This window comes from Momordica charantia (genome assembly GCF_013281855.1).
Source record: "Momordica charantia cultivar OHB3-1 chromosome 1 unlocalized genomic scaffold, Mcharantia_2.0 BLBB01000001.1, whole genome shotgun sequence".
In the NCBI taxonomy this organism is placed as follows: Eukaryota; Viridiplantae; Streptophyta; class Magnoliopsida; order Cucurbitales; family Cucurbitaceae; genus Momordica; species Momordica charantia.
Genome location: NW_028275157.1, coordinates 18,210,321 through 18,229,297, shown reverse-complemented (window position 1 = coordinate 18,229,297; position 18,977 = coordinate 18,210,321). Strand labels below are relative to the sequence as shown.

The 18,977-nt window shown below is 33.9% G+C and overlaps 2 protein-coding genes and 1 long non-coding RNA gene across 3 annotated transcripts; 2 read left to right on the top strand and 1 right to left on the bottom strand.

Annotated features, from left to right (window-relative positions):
- Window positions 1–2,634: 2,634 nt before the first annotated feature.
- On the top strand, window positions 2,635–4,926 carry LOC111005779 (uncharacterized). The gene is made up of 3 exons (XR_015789325.1): window positions 2,635–2,873; window positions 3,631–3,675; window positions 4,721–4,926. It is a non-coding gene; the product is annotated as an uncharacterized LOC111005779 (long non-coding RNA).
- Window positions 4,927–5,235: 309 nt separating this feature from the next.
- IRX15-L (IRREGULAR XYLEM protein (DUF579)) lies at window positions 5,236–6,685 on the bottom strand. Its single transcript, XM_022276878.2, has one exon. It carries the CDS (start codon window positions 6,429–6,431, stop codon window positions 5,517–5,519), a length of 915 nt encoding a protein of 304 aa, XP_022132570.1. The 5' UTR covers window positions 6,432–6,685; the 3' UTR covers window positions 5,236–5,516.
- Window positions 6,686–12,379: 5,694 nt separating this feature from the next.
- On the top strand, window positions 12,380–17,392 carry LOC111005862 (Leucine-rich repeat protein kinase family protein). The gene is given in 4 exon segments (XM_022277516.2): window positions 12,380–12,526; window positions 13,711–13,823; window positions 13,825–15,335; window positions 16,271–17,392. Coding segments are annotated over 4 exon segments (2,322 nt in total). The 3' UTR covers window positions 16,822–17,392.
- The last annotated feature ends 1,585 nt before the right edge of the window (window positions 17,393–18,977 follow it).

The following is an 18,977-nucleotide window of genomic DNA, read 5'->3' as shown; positions in this document are numbered from 1 at the left end:
ATTTGAGAGTGTATATATGATTGAGTAAATTGGTGGCAAAGCTAGTGTGATTTGAATCTAAATGATAGGGGGTGGACTCCCAACATACAATTCCACCTCTATCTTATCATTTTCTTTTTCTTTTGAATACATTCCATTGTTTACATGTAGTCAAATGATTTTTCTCCTCTCTCTCACTTTGGTCCTCTCTTCAATTATAACCAGGAAACTTTTTCCTATTTGATGATCGTGAGATTTTGTTATTTTTTTCTAAAAAAATATATAAATTGTCCAATCTAAAATTTTGAATAAATATATATTGGTAGATAAGCTTCAAGTCTCTCAACAAATTTATCTATCAATACACTATTAGCTACGTTGACGAAAATTTGCTGTTTTTATTCAATGGAGTGGGTTCCTAATTATTATTTTCAACTTTTATTGTTTTAAGTGGTGTGTATATTTTGTGGGGAATCTTTATTGTCTATTTGGTAAATGGTAAGCATTGGATTTGATGATATTAAGGTATCCTATGTTCCTATTTTAAGATTTAAATTATGTTGGCATCCAATTCTGATAGTTTCTTTGTAACTTTTAAGAATTGGGTTAAGAAATTCTTGTTACCACTTTGTTTGCATCGGTAGAAATCGCCAACATTTTTCAAAAATTCCTTTGGATTTGGTTTTGAATTTCCACCAAATGAATGTAAATTATGAATCGAGGTTTAAGCCATAGGCATGAAGAGTCAAACAAACAATTATTTTTTGCTTGTTCATTGCGTAATTACCTTTTGGTTTCTAATGGAATATGTTCTGTTTTGTTATCTAAATTGAAAGCGAAGGAAATACTTATGGGGTTTTTTAAATAAATAATAATAGTTTTAAATTTTAATTTCACTTTTTTTTTAAGATAAATTTTAATTTCACTTAATAAAATTTTGTACAAAAGATTCTCCTACATCAAACAATTTCATAGACAACAACTTTGGTCAAGTTTGTTTTGCAGGAATCTAAAATGTTCATGTTTTGAGCATTCCAATTTATTGGTTTGTTATTATTTTTAGACTTTTATTATACTCTATTATGTTTAAGTGATAAGTGTTAGGAGGACAAAATACGACTTACAGATAGAAAAAATCGTCTCACGTAATATTTTTCCAAAAACTCTGGATCATGCAGCAGTGACCAACTTATTAAGACCAACGTCAAGTGCAGTTCCAAAAAGTCATTATATATCTTGCTATATTTAATATTTATGTATTTAGAAGGGGTTTTTTTTATTATTATCTCAGTTAAGTAAGATGAAAATTCTATGAGTTCATTTCAATTTCAAAATGGAAAGATTTCTAGGCTCAATTCAATTTTAAGATGGAAAAATTTCTCGTCTCTCGAGTTTCAATTTCAGTTATGAAAAGATCTCTGGGTTTAATTTTAGTTATGGAAAGATCTTTTAAGTTCAATTTCAATTTCAAAATGAAATATCTCAAGTAATATCTCCAATTTCAATTTCAAGGAGAAAAGATCACTGATTTAATTTCAATTTCTAGGAGGGGATTAATAGTCAATTTAAAATTCTCTCTCACCAAACATGTTATCATCATATTTGTAAAATAACATTTTTACCCTTACCCTATACAACTTAATCTTAAAATATTGTCCAACATTTTTTCAGAGTGGTGGGAGGAGATTCAACCTTCAAACTCAACGCAAATGGACAACTAACAAAATATTAATTCTCATGTCCAATCATAAAAATATTTGAACATTGCCAAAAAATCAAATAAAAAAGATCTATAAATTTAGCAACTACACATCCAAATTCAACCAAATAAGAGTGAGGTTGGTATATATTTTAATTCATCAATCACTTTTCTTTTATTTTTTATGTGTAACTAACTCTCCCCGAAAATCCGGGATACCTAAAAATATCACACTTTGAAATAACTTTTTTAGGTAATCACCTTTCAAATATATTTTTTCTCAAATAAAATTTAAAGCAATCTATTTTTTTAAAATATTTTTTTACTTATTACTGGACATCGTAACTTAAAAAAAAAAATTTTTTTAGTGATATAAAACTACTTTGAAAATTATACTAAATAAATTCTAAATTAGTAATTCTTCCAACAAACTATAAAATATTCAACAAAATTGGAAAGACTAATACATGCAAAAACATTATCATTACCTTTGTGGTCAACGTATCTTTGAAGAGCAAAGATAGGCCAACCAAATTAAGTATAAACTACTCCTCGACTCGCCACTCATCATTATGTGGTTGAAAATAAATCTAACCGCAAGCCACCTATAAATACCAAAGTTAATTCTGTCTTATTTAATCACAAATTTCTTCATCGGTCGAACTTCCTTGAAGAATTTTGTTAATATATTTTTTAATGTTCACCCCCTAATATTGAAAGAGCATAATTTTGCCCCTTAAATTTTAGTTTTTCTTCAATTAAATCCTTATGGTTTGTGAAAGCTTATAATGTAAGGACTGTTTATTCTTTTTGTAAAAAAAAAAAGAGAGAAATTTGGGGAAATATTAAAGATTGAAGTTAAAGGGTATATTGGTCTTTTAACTTAAAAGAAAAGAGAAAAAAAAAAAGAATTTGGTTTGAATTTTAAAGGTGACACGCGTGTGTGTGGTGTTGCCTTAGGAAAGTTGTGTGTGACGTGTTTTAAAAAAAAAAGAGAGAAACAGAAAAGGAAAGAAAAGAAAAGAAAAGAAGAAAGAAGGGAAAAAAAAGAAAGAACAGAGAGGGGTGAAACGAAAATGGAGAAGGAAAAAGGAGGGAGAGAGAACGATGGTGAAGAAGAGAAAGAAGTGGAGAAGAAGAGTTTGAAGAAATTTGTTTTAAAAGCAGTGGTACGGAGTTATAGATTCATAGTTTGGTAAGTTTTTTTTAAAACTAAGTAGGAGAAATCATGGGTTATAGGACTTTTTAAGGTGAAATTTTGGGGGTTTTCTTCTTTAGAAATTCTGTGCATCTGTGGATTTTTGTGGTTGTCTTCAAGAATTGCTTAGAAGAAAATTAGAATTTCTGACCTTAATAATCGTTTTACAGAAAACGTAAATGTTATTATGGGTATCTTTAATGGTGGAATTTGAGGAAAATTTGTGAAGAAGAGGAAGGAAAATGAAGGTTGAGTTTATGGAATTTTGGAAAGTTGGAAGAGTAGGAATTTAGAGAGAAGTTCATGAAAAGAAAAAGGAAAACAGAGAAGGGTAATTGATAAGAGAAGGAAGAAGTTGCAGAAGAAGAAAAAGAAGGAAGAAAAAGAAAGAAGAAAAGGCCGTGGGTTTGGTAGGAGAAGAGAGAAGAGAGAAGATGGGTTGTTGAACAGAGGAGAGAGAAAGGGATTTTGGGATAAAAATGAATTAAGAAAAGTAAGAATGAATCGGTAAAAGAGTGGGGAAATCACGTGAGAAGGTGAAACGAAGATAAATTCAATGGGTTTTGGTGGAGCCACTAGTAATGGTATGAGAAAAAAAAATGGTGGGTTGTTAATGAAGAGGGAGAATGAATTATAAAATTGGATTTATGTGGATTAATTTGGAAGATAATGTAATTTCAATTGGAAACAAAAATATGTTGAAGTTAAATTGGATTAAGGCATGAATTCATTTGGTATTGAATCGATATTTCAGGTGAAGCAGAAATTGGAACGAAGGACGACCGAGTTTGAAGGATTTGTGAGGGTTAATTTATTAAATGTTTTGAATATTATTATTGGAATTTGTGAGTGGTTATTTTATTAAATGGTTTTAGATACCTACTGATATAGAATTTCTAAGAAATTATATATTATGTATGATTTAGCATTTCTACTAAGAATGAAAGAAAATGTGTTTGTTCGAGAATTTAGAAATGTTTATGAAAATTTAGAAATGTTTTATGAGTTTAAAAAGTGGTTTAAGCTTATGAAAGATATTTAGAAAGAGATTTCAAAAAATAATTTTAGAATTTCATGAAATGTTCATAGAAAGAAAGATTTTAGAAATGATTTGAGAAAGAAAGAAAAGTTCATAGAAAGAAAGAAAGAAGAATTTTAGAACAATTTATGAGATCGAGAAAGGAATTTTCAAACCACCATGTTATTGTATCCCTATATGAATGTGTTTCTATAGTATACCCAGAAATAGAAGGTCTTTGGGACCATTTTACTCCACGTGTTGAGAGAATTATTCTGCTATGCGTATTGAGATTACTCTATGCTAATAGACCATAATTATTCTGCTGTGTGTATTGAGATTACTCTACGCCAGTAGACCAGAATAGAATGTGGATACATGTGTGGTGTTGAGTTTTATCTATCTGTTTTATGTTTGAAGAAGAATGTTTTATATATTTTAGAATGTGTTTTAGAGCATGTTGAGAAGTTCGCATAACTAGGTTGCAGGGAATGCCGGGGCGATAAGGGCCAAATCCGGATTCCGAACCCTGGTCCGAATCCTGGACTTGGGAGCGCTGTCTTTTCGGTTTGCCTGTAAAGAAATTGTTGTTACAAGTTTGATTTTGAGAAGTTTACTGAGTTTTATGAAATGTATAACGTTGCTCTAGTTTTACTCGAATTTTATGGAATTTTAATGAGAATGATTATTACTTCAGTTTTATAATGTTTGTTTTAAGAGCTGAATTTTCAGTTGTTTATGAAAGGGAGTTGACGACAATATTTTCTTATTAATTTACCACTCACTGAGCTTCTCAGCTCACTGTTTATGTTTTGTTTTCCCCCAGGCTGAACCTGAGTATCTGAGTTTCTGAGTTTCAAGAAGAATTTAGTTCAGCTTCTGCCACCCCGAGTTGTTCAAGAGTTGCATATCCCTTTGTATGTAATTTAGTTGGTTTGTAAGAAATTTTATGTGCATTCTGTTGATAGGAAAAGAATGTATCGAATGGATGTAAGAATGATTGTTTGGTTAAGATTAATATTTCATTGTGCATCCATCGGAGTTGTTAGTCAAAGTTCAGGTCAAAGGAAAGAAAGAAGTTGACAACTGACTTCGTAGTTAGTCGAGGTCTGTGGTCGACACGACTCGTTCTAGGGCTAGTAAGTGTTTAGGACAGGTCGTGTCATATAACAACTTAAGTGGTAAGAACAATTAATGAATTCTCATATGATAAACAAGTTTAGAAGCCAAGGCTTTAAATTGTTCCGGTTAACAAACATTCATTTAAAACGAAATTTTATGTTTTGTAGGTAATTAGAGGTAGAAAACTGAAAGCTTGTTTACTCATACGCGAAGGAAACCTTTTAAAGGAAATGAACTTCCTCTTTGCATTTGAAGAAAAAGAATTATTTTTTACAGGTCCAATGCTTCAGCCTTCAACCAACATCCAACCCCAATTCAAACCAAAAAAGAAAGAAAAAACTGATCATAAATACCCACATCATTCATTTACCTCTCTTTCGCAATTCGCACCATTATATTATCCAACTATAAGAAAACAAAACAAAACAAAACAACGAATTTCACTGACACTGGGGACGAGGAACGACGCCGTCTTATTTGGAAAGAGAGAGAAACGGTAACTAGGAGGTGAACGACGTCGTATTGTGACAAAACTGGAAGCAGTTGGGATCCATCCTCTCGAGAACGTAGTGGGCAAGCGTATCGGTGGCCTCCACCAAATTTTGAGTGCACAGAAACTCCTCGCTGCACACCCTCTGCACCTCCCCGTAGAAATCGTGCACAAAAACGTGGGTTTTGGGGTTGCCGCCCTTCTTGCTCCTCGCCAGAACCCCGGCCGTGTAGATGGCCGACATCCGGCCGGGGGCGTCGGGCCAGTCCCCGCGTGGGCCGTCCACCAGAATCACGTCCCAATCCACTTCGTACACGTGGTTGGGGAGGTCGTTGAGCCCCAGCCTGCACTCCGAGAACAGCAGATTCTGGACGGGGCGGCACTCGTTCCGTATCTGCTCTTTGACCGTCCCAATCAGCTCCCCCAACTCGCTTATCTTCGTCGTGTACTGCACGTCGTACGCGTCGATCTCTGGGTGCTTCTCTTCGATGAACGCCGCGTAGTAGCGGTTCTCGTCGATGAACACCGTCCGCCCATTGTGGTTCAGCGCCTTCCACAGAAGGCTCTCCTGGGTCAGCCCGAAGATCAGGAAATTGCACGGCGTCGAGCATTTCCTCACCACGTCCGAGATGGTCTTCAACTCGGAGTGACTCATGTGGAACGAGTCGTTCGATTTTGAGGCGTAGTAGAGCAGGGTGTTGATCACGGTGGTCGGTAGCACAGAGGGGGCGGACGACACCACGGCGGCGGCGGTGGAGGAGGCCGTCATGGGAGTGGAGGCGCGAGTGTAGTACACGAGCACCAGGAGGAAGGTGAGGGTGAAGAAGGAGAGGAAGGCCAGAAGCCAAATCTTGGAGGAGGTGCCCTGTTTTTGGATGTACGGATGGAGGAGAATCAGCCTCGTGTTATTGGGATTGGGTTTCATTTTCTTTTTTTTCCCTTTTTTGGAGATTGGAGAAGAAGAAGCAAGATTTTTCCACGAACTGGTCTCACAAAAATGTTGGGTTGGATTATAAAGAAGTGTTGCTTTTGAGCAAACAGGGAGAAAATTAGAGTTGAGAGAGAGAGGGGGGATTGCAATTGCAATTTACAATCACCACATCGTAATCCAACCGAAATAAATTGAGGGAATGATTATTTACTTTATCGGTTGGGAATTGAAGTGCTTAATTATTGTATTGTTGGTGTAAATTAAAGGTAGAATCTTTAAACCTGGGTAGATTAAGAGGTGGGCAAATGGGAATGATGAATAGACAGAAGAACTAATTACAGACCAGAAGTCGCTTTAGCTTATTGCATGAAGTTTTTGAGTTCTCAAGGAACCTCTAAAAAGAATGAGATTGGAAGCAATATATTTTTAATTTATTTTTGATATGTTGTTCTGAGTGGACCAACCACATCTTTTTTTCATTTTTTTTTAATTTAATTTCACTCGCCCATCTTCATCTCATGCACGTTTTTTAAAATCATACCTCAATTTGGCATGCCTTCTTTATGAATTATGATGATGTTACTCTCACGTTTATATTTTCACATGCTTAAATTTACCACATACTTATCGGTTTGGTTTATGCACATTTTCGAACAAGTTGCATATGCACGTTAGTGTTCTTCTTTAGACACACCTACTAACAAATACTATCTCTGGTGCGAAGTCCAGCCAAATGCTTAAACAAGTACTTAGTGAAAGTTATATAAATGTGTCTAACTAAATTAGATTGTAATGATTCCTAATATTGGATTGCAATGATTTGCGTATCTTTGAAAATGGTGAGACTGTGTCTTTTATAGGTGAGGAGTACCCACACCTCCACACCAGCCGCCCAAAGAAAGGTATCATGACAAGCCAATCGAATGTCAACGTGTTTCCTACTTACAGGTGTCAATAGCCAAGCTTCCTCAACCTCTACTTTGGGGTGTCCAAACTGGAGCCCAAGCACACGTGTCCAATCAAGAGAGGCCACATGCCATGTGGGAATTACCCCATAATAGTTTTGAATGATAAAAATGCCTATTGAGTCATTTCTCTTTCACTTTTTTTAGTGTGTAGTTTTTCTTTTGTTAAATGATAAATACATAAATTTTTGTGACCATAGTATTGACTTTTAAATTAATTGAAACTAATTTTATTTATTTAAAGAAGGTAAAAAGAAATTGCTGTTACTTTTTTTTTCTTTAATCCAGCTCATCGAGATTCAAATCTTAAATCTTTATAACGACGCCTGAGAGATGATTTTAAAATTAAAAAAGAAAAAAAAAATCTGACCTATATGAAAATGGAAACCAAATGATATCTTAAGTGAAAATTGGGCCTAAAATGCATGTGGCAGTAGCCCATTGGGCTGTAAAGCACCTAACCTAACCGATCGAAATTGTCTTCGGACAGTGTATGAAATCGTTAATATCTAGCCTTAGTTTGGAAAATGTTTACAAAAATACATATAATGAAATAAATATAGAATCGTAATAAAAATAAATAAATAAATAATTATAGAATTAGGCTGAATTATACTAATATACATTTCGTGGCCTTAAAAATTTCATTATTTTCACTTACGCAAGTAGTGTAAGTAAATTATACTACCATACAATTTTGTATTTTATTTTTTAATTTAAAAACAATACAGAAAAGAAAAACATTCCTAATCAAATTTGTATTATTTTTTTTCGAATTACAACATTTAAAAATATATATAGTAAATGGACCATATATGATAAATTTTATAAAATATGGGTATATTTCAGAAATAAAAATGAAAAATACATGGATTTTTTATTTGATTATTTTTTGCAAAGGAAATTAATTAATATAGTACTTCATAATTCATATCAGGTTAAAAGCAACAGAAGAAAGTTCCAAACGCAAAAAAGAGGACAACCTTCAAATTTAAATATCGGAGACAAAATGAAAGGGAGGGACCCTTTTTGTACCAACATGTTGTTCATCTTAAAACAAAGAATTGAGGGAACCTCTATATCATTCCAAATTGTCCACCACTCCAAACTATAACCACGCTGGACACTGGACACTTGATTTCATTTCATTTTCAATTCTTTTTCTCAACTTCTTTCTTACAAGATTTTAAATCTTTCATCGATCTAGCTAGGGCACAGGGCACAATAAGTACGGTAGGAAGACAAAAGAGAGACTCGCTTGCAAATATAATAACTAGGTAAAAATAGAGATACATTTCAAACGAAAAAATAGAAAAGGTACATTATGTCCTTAAAATAGATGGTTTTCTAATAATGAAAACAGATTGTGTTTATATATATCTAATATTCATGCATCAAATCAATTTTGTGAAAATTCTCATATCATCTCTTGTACTTAAGCAATTAGATTGGAGAGGAGATACTATAAAAAGATTTTTGCTCCCTAAAAGAGATATATAGAGAAATGAAGTTGATTCGAGAGATAGTGCGATTTGTGATCGAGATTTATCAGACATGTAGTATGTATTCGAAGAAGAGAAGTTGGCCTAAATAAGAACAAACTATTGACATAAGATTTAGATGAATAGATGATTATTTTAGAGGAGACTCGATGGTCTTTTTCAAGAAAAATGAAAAAGATATATATGTGTATGTGTATGTATGGGTCACAGGTATATAAGTTTAAGTTTAGGTATAAGTAAATTAGAACCTTCAATTTCTACTGTAGGAATAAGTCAAAATAATAATAATAATAATAATAAACCGCCTGTTTGGGGAGTGGAAACGGAACGGTGATTGATTGGGCGGAGAGAAACCTAAGAGGATCTCTAGGCAAGCGCCTATTTTCATAGTTTCGGGTTTCGAAACTTTTGCAATATATTTAATTCTCTATTTTATTTTTCTCTATAAATCTATAATATTAATGTATCTTTTTAAATAATTGATATTTTCTCAAGGAAAAAAAAAAGTTATGGACCCATGATAGTTGAATAATTATTTTTAACAATTACAACTGGTCAGTTTTCAAACAACTATTTATTTTTCAAAATATTTTTTATAATTATTTTTAAAAATCACAATGGTATAAGTCACTTCAATAACAATAATAATAATTCTTATTATGAGTTTATACTTCAATTTTATTTTATTTTTTTAGCAACATGAATTTAATTAAACAATAATTAGTATTTGACTATAAAGAAGAGGTTATGAGTTTGAATTCAAGTTTGTTGTACTAACAAAAATAATTTTTTTTTAATATCTTACACCAATATTTATTATTATTAAAAAGATGGTGTTGGAGGATGTTGGGAAAGCATAAATTAAATATGGAAAGTTTTATTTTTCATTTTGCCATCAGCATTCACCCACCAATTATTTAATATTTACTGCCTCACCATCGTGTCATCTCTTCTCTAACTTTTCGTTTTTCATGTCCTGAATTCTAATTACCTTTTGTTAATAAATTAATAAATTGCCCAACCCAAAAAGAAAAAGAAAAAAAAATAATAGATCTTGTGTATTTTTCAGTGGTAGATTTGGAGATCGAAGGATTTACCTATAAACTTTCCAACTTATTGGCTTTTGTGAATTAAGCAATACTTCGTTGGTAAATTTATTCAAAATTTAAACAATAGAAAATTGATATACATTAGACCGTATAAATCATTTAATGGACTTTTTATTTAATATAACATGTGGGGTGGAGAAACGAACTCAGAACTTCTTAATTTGAGATATATGTATATTGTGTTGAGTTCGCTTTCACAATCATATAATAATGGAATCAAAATATTACAAATTATCATTTTACCTTTTAAAAAATTTATTTATACTCCTATTAGTATATTTATACCAAATTGATCGTTTTAATATATATATATATATATATATATATATATATATATATATATTGAAAGAGGTAAATCTAATAAATAATCCAGTAAGCATTATTTTTAAAGGATGATTGTGACGTGGATGTCAAAAATTATATGAGACACTGTGATGGGAGTGTTGAAATTTTATGATGGGGAATAGGAGGAACCACTTTGATCTTATTTCAAATAGGGAAAGAGACAAGAATGGAGAGAATCATTTTTTAATACAAACAAGATGGGTTAATATATTCTATATATGTTCCTATAATTAATTATCTAACTCCCTATCTCCCATTTTCATACTTAAAATGTTAGGTATTTTATATAGACGATTTAAATTTAATTGAAAATCAATATTAAATAGACAAACAATGACAATATAAAAGTACAAACACATGACTTTATACTTTAACACCATATTAACATCATCTTAAATATGACTAAATCACTATAGAAATTAATATTAAATGGGTCGAAAATACAATACATGGGTGCTCTAATACGTATCATTTAAACATAATTAAATGATAAATTAACCTAAAAGTTTAAGCTGATATATAAAAAAACGTAGAAAAATGTTACATATTTTTTTGTAGTACAACATGCGAGGATGTGAGATCGAACTCACAAATTATTTGTTGAAGATATATGTCAATTACCGTTAAACTAGGGTCGCTTTAATAAAATTGTTATATATTAAAACATGGAAAACTATCCATTTCAACAAAATTCCTACTGAAATATTTACCCCTTCTTACCTTTTTTAAAGAATTCACGTGAAAATAGGAAATATTTTTATATTTTATCTTCGCCCTAGACCTTAATCGAAGAAAGAAAGAACATGGGCTTAAAAAAGAAAGGGAAAAAGTAAGAACATATCTATAATATCATAAAGGAAATGATTGCATTTTATACTTTGTAATTTGCAAATTCAAAATATCATACTGTTGTGTTATAGAAATGGTTTTCGCATACATATAGTTTATACAATCTAAAAAAACTTATTTTATTCAAACATAAGGTGAATCCCCAAAGAAGGAATTCATTGTACTTTTTTTTAGCATAATCTCGAAATGAAAACTCGGGATATAGTTTACATATTAATTAATCCTAATTTAGATATTAATAATTAGTTAAATTTCACTACATTTAATTAAGCAATGTCTTATCATGTAGATACAGAGTAAAAAATAGGAATAATTGAAACTTCAAGTAATAAAGAGATATGACATTTTTTCAAAAAAAAAAAAAAGAAAGAAAGAAAGAAAGAAAAGGAAACTGAACAAGATGCATTAGTGAGTGGAGTGGGTGGACACGTCCTACGTGAACGAGTTTTAACTTTTATGACTAAATAGTAAATATATATAATTTATTATTTTTCCTTTTTTTTCTTTTTTTGTAGAAAAAAGTTAAATATATATTGTTCTAAAGTGTATAGGAAAATAAATTAAGAAATATATTCTTCATTTGATCTATAATATTTCAACATTTTAATCTTACTCATTTTTTGAGGTATTTAATTTTACTCTTAAAATATTAGAGTTTTCCATTAATTCCCACTCAATCATACTATTACAATGTTGATCATATGTGTGATAATGTGTTTAGTAATATGTTAGTAGTTTTGATTTATCTTTAAATCTTGATAGAAGAGATCTTGATTTATCTTTCAATCTATGTGTTTCACCAATTGAAAATTAGGATATTTAGAAATAAGGAAGTGTCAAGCTCTCTTTTAAGGAGGGACTTAGTTTACATATATAATATTTGGATTCTAAAAATTTTAGGGATATTAGAAGAAAATTAAAGATTTAAACTTGAAATTATTTTTTAAGGGATTAAATATTTCGAAAAAAATAATATACTTACAAAATTATTTTTAGATCTAAGAATTGCTATATAATTTGACCGGAGAGATATAAAATATTTTTGTTGTAATAACATTGTAGTTTAAATGAATCGCACGTTACTTTTCTTCTACAAAATTGTTATATAATTTGACGGAGGTTGTGAAGGAGCATCATATCTGCTAAATTCATCGTTGAATCGATTGTTGTAGATGCCAGAGTCTGTAGTCGTTGGGTCCCTGTCGATTTGGGTTATATCGTCGCCAACCTATAGTGTGGTCCGAGTACTACTGCTATTCGCGTGGACTGCTGCAGATTACTATTGGAGTAGTTCGAGCGTTGATTTGCCTCGTCAGAACGTTGGAAGTTTGAATGTCCACTTATTACATTAAGAAAATATAATGCATCTCAAATATGTCCTCTTTTTTAGGATTTATATAATAAATATTATATCTCATGCACATTTTGATTACCAGTAATTCCGTCTAATTTATATAAAAGATATATTACTGATTATATTTGTTATTATATTTTTATGAAATAATGTGTCACTCTAAATATATTATCTAAAACTGCCTCTAAATTAGAGGATAGATTACACTAAATTTAATAATTCGTCAATACTCTGGTATGTCTAATCTACGTTAGGAGAGGTTTGGAAATTTTTAAAAGGTTTCCTTTTTAAGTGCAAACGAGCATAAGCCTTTTTTATATTAAAAAAGCGCGAGTACATTTAAATGATATATAAATGATTAGATAGTTCAAGTTTTCTGATGGCATATATTTGGTTCATCATTAATAAGACTATACTAACTAGTAACTGAGTACTCAATAATCTTTGAGGCAAACTTTATCCTTTTTGCTTAAATTATATGTAACTTAGCAAATAATTAACTACTTAATACAACCATCGGCAACCATTAGAAATAATGTTTCAAATTATAACAACTTGTTAGTAAAATTTTTGTTCTTATTTTGATTTTTTAAAAATTTATTCACATAAGAAAGTTCAATTTGCAACTTTTATGAACTTTTGAGTAGAGCTAATGGGAGAGTCATACATCATAATATTTTGATCTCATTTATCACTCTCGTCATTTTTCCTTAAGCTTTATTTCCATAAAATAAAAAATATCTTAAGTTACTATTTTCTTTACTTCAACCGTGGACGATCTATTTATGAGATATATGTGTTTTAATTAGTTGAGTTATATTAAAGTTTGACGATAAAAGAAAAAAAAATAATTTTAATAAGATATTGAAATTTGTAATTTTGTTTAATAGGTAACTATTTTGATTATGTAAATTTAATGCATTTAGCCATGTATTATCAAATATTTGAACCTTACATGTGTAAGAGGCGTGGATTCAATTCTTACTTTAATAAGTTGAATTATACTCGATTGCTTAATTTTCGAAATGTAAAATTGAAAATTCAAAGGTAATTTGATATATATTTTTTGAAATGCTTGACACGGATTTAGGAAGAAAAAAGAAAGTTCATGAAAATTTGAAAAAAGGGAAGAGACTAAAATAATTGAAGCAAATAGAATTTGAGTTGAAGTCATTGGCGTCAAGCGCTTCCCAACAATTTTGGTCCATTCCCTACGACCCACCTCACGTGATCCCCACCCAGAAAGTGCTGTTACTAAAGGGCCAGCTGCTCCGCATTTACCCTCCTTCCTTTCTCTCCACCACTTCCTTCTTTCTCTCCGCCGCCGTCTCAGCTCGGAGCTCCGGTCCCGACAATGAGACCCAATCGCCCCGCTCCCACATTCCTCCTTCTCTTTTCGGCTCTCCTGTTCTCTCTCCCCGCCTCCTTTCAAATTCCGCCGCCGGCGCTTGTTCCCCCGGAGGATTTGCTGCTGCCGTCCGACGCCGTTTCTCTTCTCTCATTCAAGTCCAAAGCCGACCTCGACAACAGGCTTCTCTACACTCTCAATGAGCGGTTCGATTACTGTCAATGGCAGGGCGTGAAGTGCGTCCAGGGCCGCGTTGTTCGACTGGTTCTTCAATCGTTTGGTCTCCGAGGGATGTTGGCTCCCAATACTGTGTCTCAGCTCGACCAGCTCCGGATCCTCAGCCTACACAATAACTCGCTCCAGGGACCCATTCCTGATCTTTCCGGACTCTTCAATCTTAAATCTCTCTTCCTCGGCCGCAACTCCTTCGTCGGAGCTTTTCCGCCCTCCATTCTCACTCTTCACCGTCTTCAGACTCTCGATCTTTCCTATAATAACTTCACTGGTCCGCTCCCGGCGAGGCTCTCCTCGTTGGACCGCCTCATTACGCTCCGCCTCGAGTGGAATGGTTTCAATGGAAGCCTTCCGCCGTTGAATCAGTCGTTTCTCGAGGTCTTCAATGTCACGGGGAATAATCTGACCGGACTGATTCCGGTGACCCCCACTCTTTCGCGTTTCAACACGTCGTCGTTTTTCTGGAACCCAGATCTCTGTGGCGAGATCATCAACAAGGCCTGCCATTCACGTGCTCCATTCTTCGAAGCTTCCAATGCCACTCCTCCGTCTCTCCCTTCTGTCCAGAACACTGAATCGCAGGACGTGGTTCTCTCTCCGGTCTCTCACGACAAGCACAAGGAAACCGGAATGATTTTGGGGCTTTCCCTCGGCGCTGCAGTTTTAGTAGCAGGTCTGCTGTGTTTCTATGCAGCTGCCAGAACTCAAAGAAGACAAACCACGTCAAAGCCGGCAATGGCGCAGTTTGAAACCGAAATTGCTTATTCCACGACTTCCGCAATCACCGACCGAGTCGATGGGAAGGGCGAATTTCAAGCTAAAGTGAAAGAAATCGAAGAAATGCCAAAGGCTCAGAACCAGAAGAGTGGTAATCTTATATTTTGTGAAGGTGAGTCCGAGTTGTTCAGCTTAGAGCAGTTAATGAGGGCATCGGCGGAGCTGCTCGGTAGAGGTACAATGGGAACTACATACAAAGCCGTGCTCTGCAACCAGTTAATCGTAACTGTGAAGCGCCTCGACGCTACTAAGACCGCCGTGACTAGCAGCGAAGTTTTCGACCGGCATATGGAAGCAGTGGGTGCGCTTCGTCACCCTAATTTGGTACCAGTTAGGGCCTACTTTCAAGCCAGGGGAGAGAGATTAGTGGTCTACGATTACCAACCTAACGGCAGTCTTTTCAATCTCATTCACGGTAAGCTAGCTAAAAACATACTGTTGATTTTTCTTTCTGGGTTTGATTTCATTCACGTGAGTGTTCACGAGTCGAATTCTGAAATGCACGAAGCAAGCCGGTGGGTCCTAAAAAAGAAATAAGAGTTTTTCTTTATTCTTATTCTTGACTTGTGATTACACGATTATTTATGGTATAGTAGATCTGTGTCTGCCATTGGATGAGTTGGTGATGCTGGTTCTCTGCCAAACTGTTGCAGAAACAGCTCTGGTTTTAATAATGCCCCTCTCGGCTGTATGTGCAATTTTGCCTGTGCTGGCAATGACGCCAAAGAATGGAACAAATCGCTCCCTGGCTGTAAAATAAATCCAAATTTCTTTATATTGGTGGATATATGGCCCTTCTCCCCATCCAAAAAGTTGGAAAATTGTCTTGCGTTGCAGATTTTGAATCTGCTGCAAAGATTTTGCATATGGGAAGTGTCCTACTACTGCCAAATGACATTTCATAGCATATTTGCCAAAGAATGATTCCAAATTCCAGTTCTGGCCTAATGGTTGGTTACTTTTAAATCCTGGACGGCCAACATGATGGTCTTTTATTGGTAGTCAGAGTTTCTTTTTTTCTTTCCTTCTTTCTTGCTATTTTGATGCAACACTTCCCCTCACCCTTAGCATTTAAACTGTTTCTGATCGCCCATATTAGTATATCTAGAGCCTTGCTGGAATGATAGTCTTGTCCTGATTGTGAAAGCTTTAACGATGCTATCAGTGGTTGCATAATATAGATAGATGTTGAGTAAATGACAATCATTTGTTGTTCTTAGAGAACGTACAGAAAAATATTACCTGCAAATTTAATCTTGTGGTTCGTGCTCCATATGGAATAGTTGCACAGCTCTTCTATTTGTGTCTTTTCAGTTTACTTATTTACAATCAGCTGCAAATGTTGGATAGGTTCGAGATCAGCGAGGGCTAAGCCTCTGCACTGGACATCATGCTTGAAGATTGCAGAAGATTTAGCTCAGGGCATTGCTTATATACATCAAGCTTCTAAGTTAATCCATGGCAACTTGAAGTCTACTAACGTTCTTCTTGGAGCAGACTTTGAGGCCTGTCTAACAGATTATGGCCTCTCTGTTCTGGCAGACTCTTCTGAAGATCCAGATTCTTCAAGCTACCAAGCCCCCGAAACTCGCAAGTCCAGCCGCAATTCCACACACAAGAGTGATGTCTACACCTTTGGCGTCCTCTTGTTGGAGCTTTTGACAGGAAAACATCCTTCACACCATCCATTCCTCGAGCCAACTGATATGCCAGACTGGGTAAGAGCAGTTAGGGAAGACGATGGTGCTGATAGTAACCAGCTTGGAATGCTTACTGAGGTGGCTAGCATCTGTAGTACGACGTCCCCTGAACAGAGGCCAGCCATGTGGCAAGTTTTGAAAATGATACTGGAGATCAAAGAGAGTGTCATGATAGAGGACAGTGAATCTAGTGGCTTTTAACGGTTCTTTGACAAAAAAGAAAAGAGAAACTATCAACTGTATATTCCGATTGGACTCACTCGGTCAAGTTTTTCGACAGCTCGGTCTGAACAATCTAGGCTTGAGTACGAGGATTTCCATAAAAATTGAATTCCAGGTAGAGTCTTTGATGGAGTTTTCCAGGAATCTAAGATGAAAGAAAGCTCCAACATTTACGGTGCAACGATCTTCGACTTGAAGATCGACCCGGTGATGTCATCTTACTGCTTACTACAGTGTTTTTGGCAAGAGAGAAACATGGCTTTGTTTGTTTGGAAGAACTCTGGAGGCGTCATTATGAAGGCTCTCAGAGAAGTGGCTTTGTGATCTTCAGAATAACAGAAACAAGGAATTGTAATCACTATCTACAAGTTTTTATTTCAATGAAACAAGATTTTATTGTTTTTGACGAGTAGGTTTTTGTTCATTAATGTATTTTAGGAGGAAACTGGGGAGTTGGTTGTGGTGTATGGACTGGACTGTATGTAAGAATATGGTATGACCATTATGAAACTTAAAAATGTAGTGTCCAACCGGGTGTTATTTCTCATCACCCTAGATGCCCACGGTCATTACATCTTAAAAGTGACTGGTGACTGATTCTATTGCATCTTATACACCAAATAAACTATCACAATTGTGACCCACATATAAAGTTGGTCTGTGACTTAGGGTTTAAGATGCACCAATTATATTTTTACAAAGGTTCATTCAATGATTGAAGACTTCAAAATGCTCTCTAGTTCTTTTGATAGTATAAATTTATTATATTGGTATTAACTTTAATGATACTATTCATTTTAAGTTTGGTCATTTCCTCCGTCTATCACTGTCCATGCACAAATGTTAGAAACCTTGTATTTCGTATTTAGAAAACTCTGGCTACTGTTTTTCCGTTTCTGAGTAAAACATCTCAAAATAAAAAATACTGTGAAAGTTAGTGCCATCTTCACATGTTTGCTACACTCCTACGGTCGGCCTGCATTCAAGCAAATGGAAGCATGGGATTGAGTTTGGTTACTTAAAAAGTAAAACCACGAGACAAAAATTAAAAATTCAAACAAGAAATGAACGGGAGGAGATTGTATAACTATAACTTCATTTATGATTTAATTAAAATTTTATTTTTCAAATAATGTTATATTATAAATAAGTGGAAGAGAATTCAAATCTAATCATCAACCTCAACTAACCACTTAATCATTTAAACTATATTTCATTACAATTCTTTTTCAAAATTGAAAATATAATTGTAGTGATTATTAAGCACTATTTTATCAAATAAGCTTAAAAAAAGCATTTATGAAAATATTTATAGGATTTAGGTAGTTTAAACTTTTAAAATAATCCTCTCCACCCCACGCGCTGTACTAAAAAAACTTTTAATATGCAAAATGAGCATACCTCACCCATAATGACATCTACTCATTTATTTATTTAAGATTGGATGTTCAAATATTTATAATCTACATTTGTCGTACTAAACTTTTTTTTTATTTTAACTAATCCGAATATAGCTCAATAAATTAAACCTAAATTACACATGGTCAAACACTTATTCTCCCCTCTAAATTTTGTACCTATTCAATCTAGTTTTAGTAAATCTATTTTTAAACTAAAAATTATCATGAATTCCACGTTCATGTCTTCTAAAATCTAATATATATAGTGTTGTTGTCGATTTTCGAACAAGTGGTCACGTAAGTTTTACTAACGTCTTTATCTCCTAGCTCAAGGTTCACCTACATTTAGAAATTTATTATTGGTGTGGTGCTCTGCTCAATGTATTCTAGTGTCTTAGTAAGAATTCAAGATTGTAACAAATGGGTATGAAGCCAGTAGAGTAAAGATTTGTGAGAGTTCACTTGAGAATGTGCCGAATTCATGTATGACGTTGCATAGAAATGCTTGCTTACCTAGATTAGGGTTCCATGAAATTTTTATACGGAAAGAGAGAGCAGCAGAGAGAAGGCCTCGGAGTGTGGGACCTCTCCCAATATTCATTGTTCTCCTCCTACCAATTTACAGTGAGGCGCTCGCGACGTCTTGGGTAGTCGCCTAACACCGCATCTAATGCTTTACGAGATGAGTTTGTCGGGGTACTTCTAACTGCATTTGAGCATCTATACGATGCACTA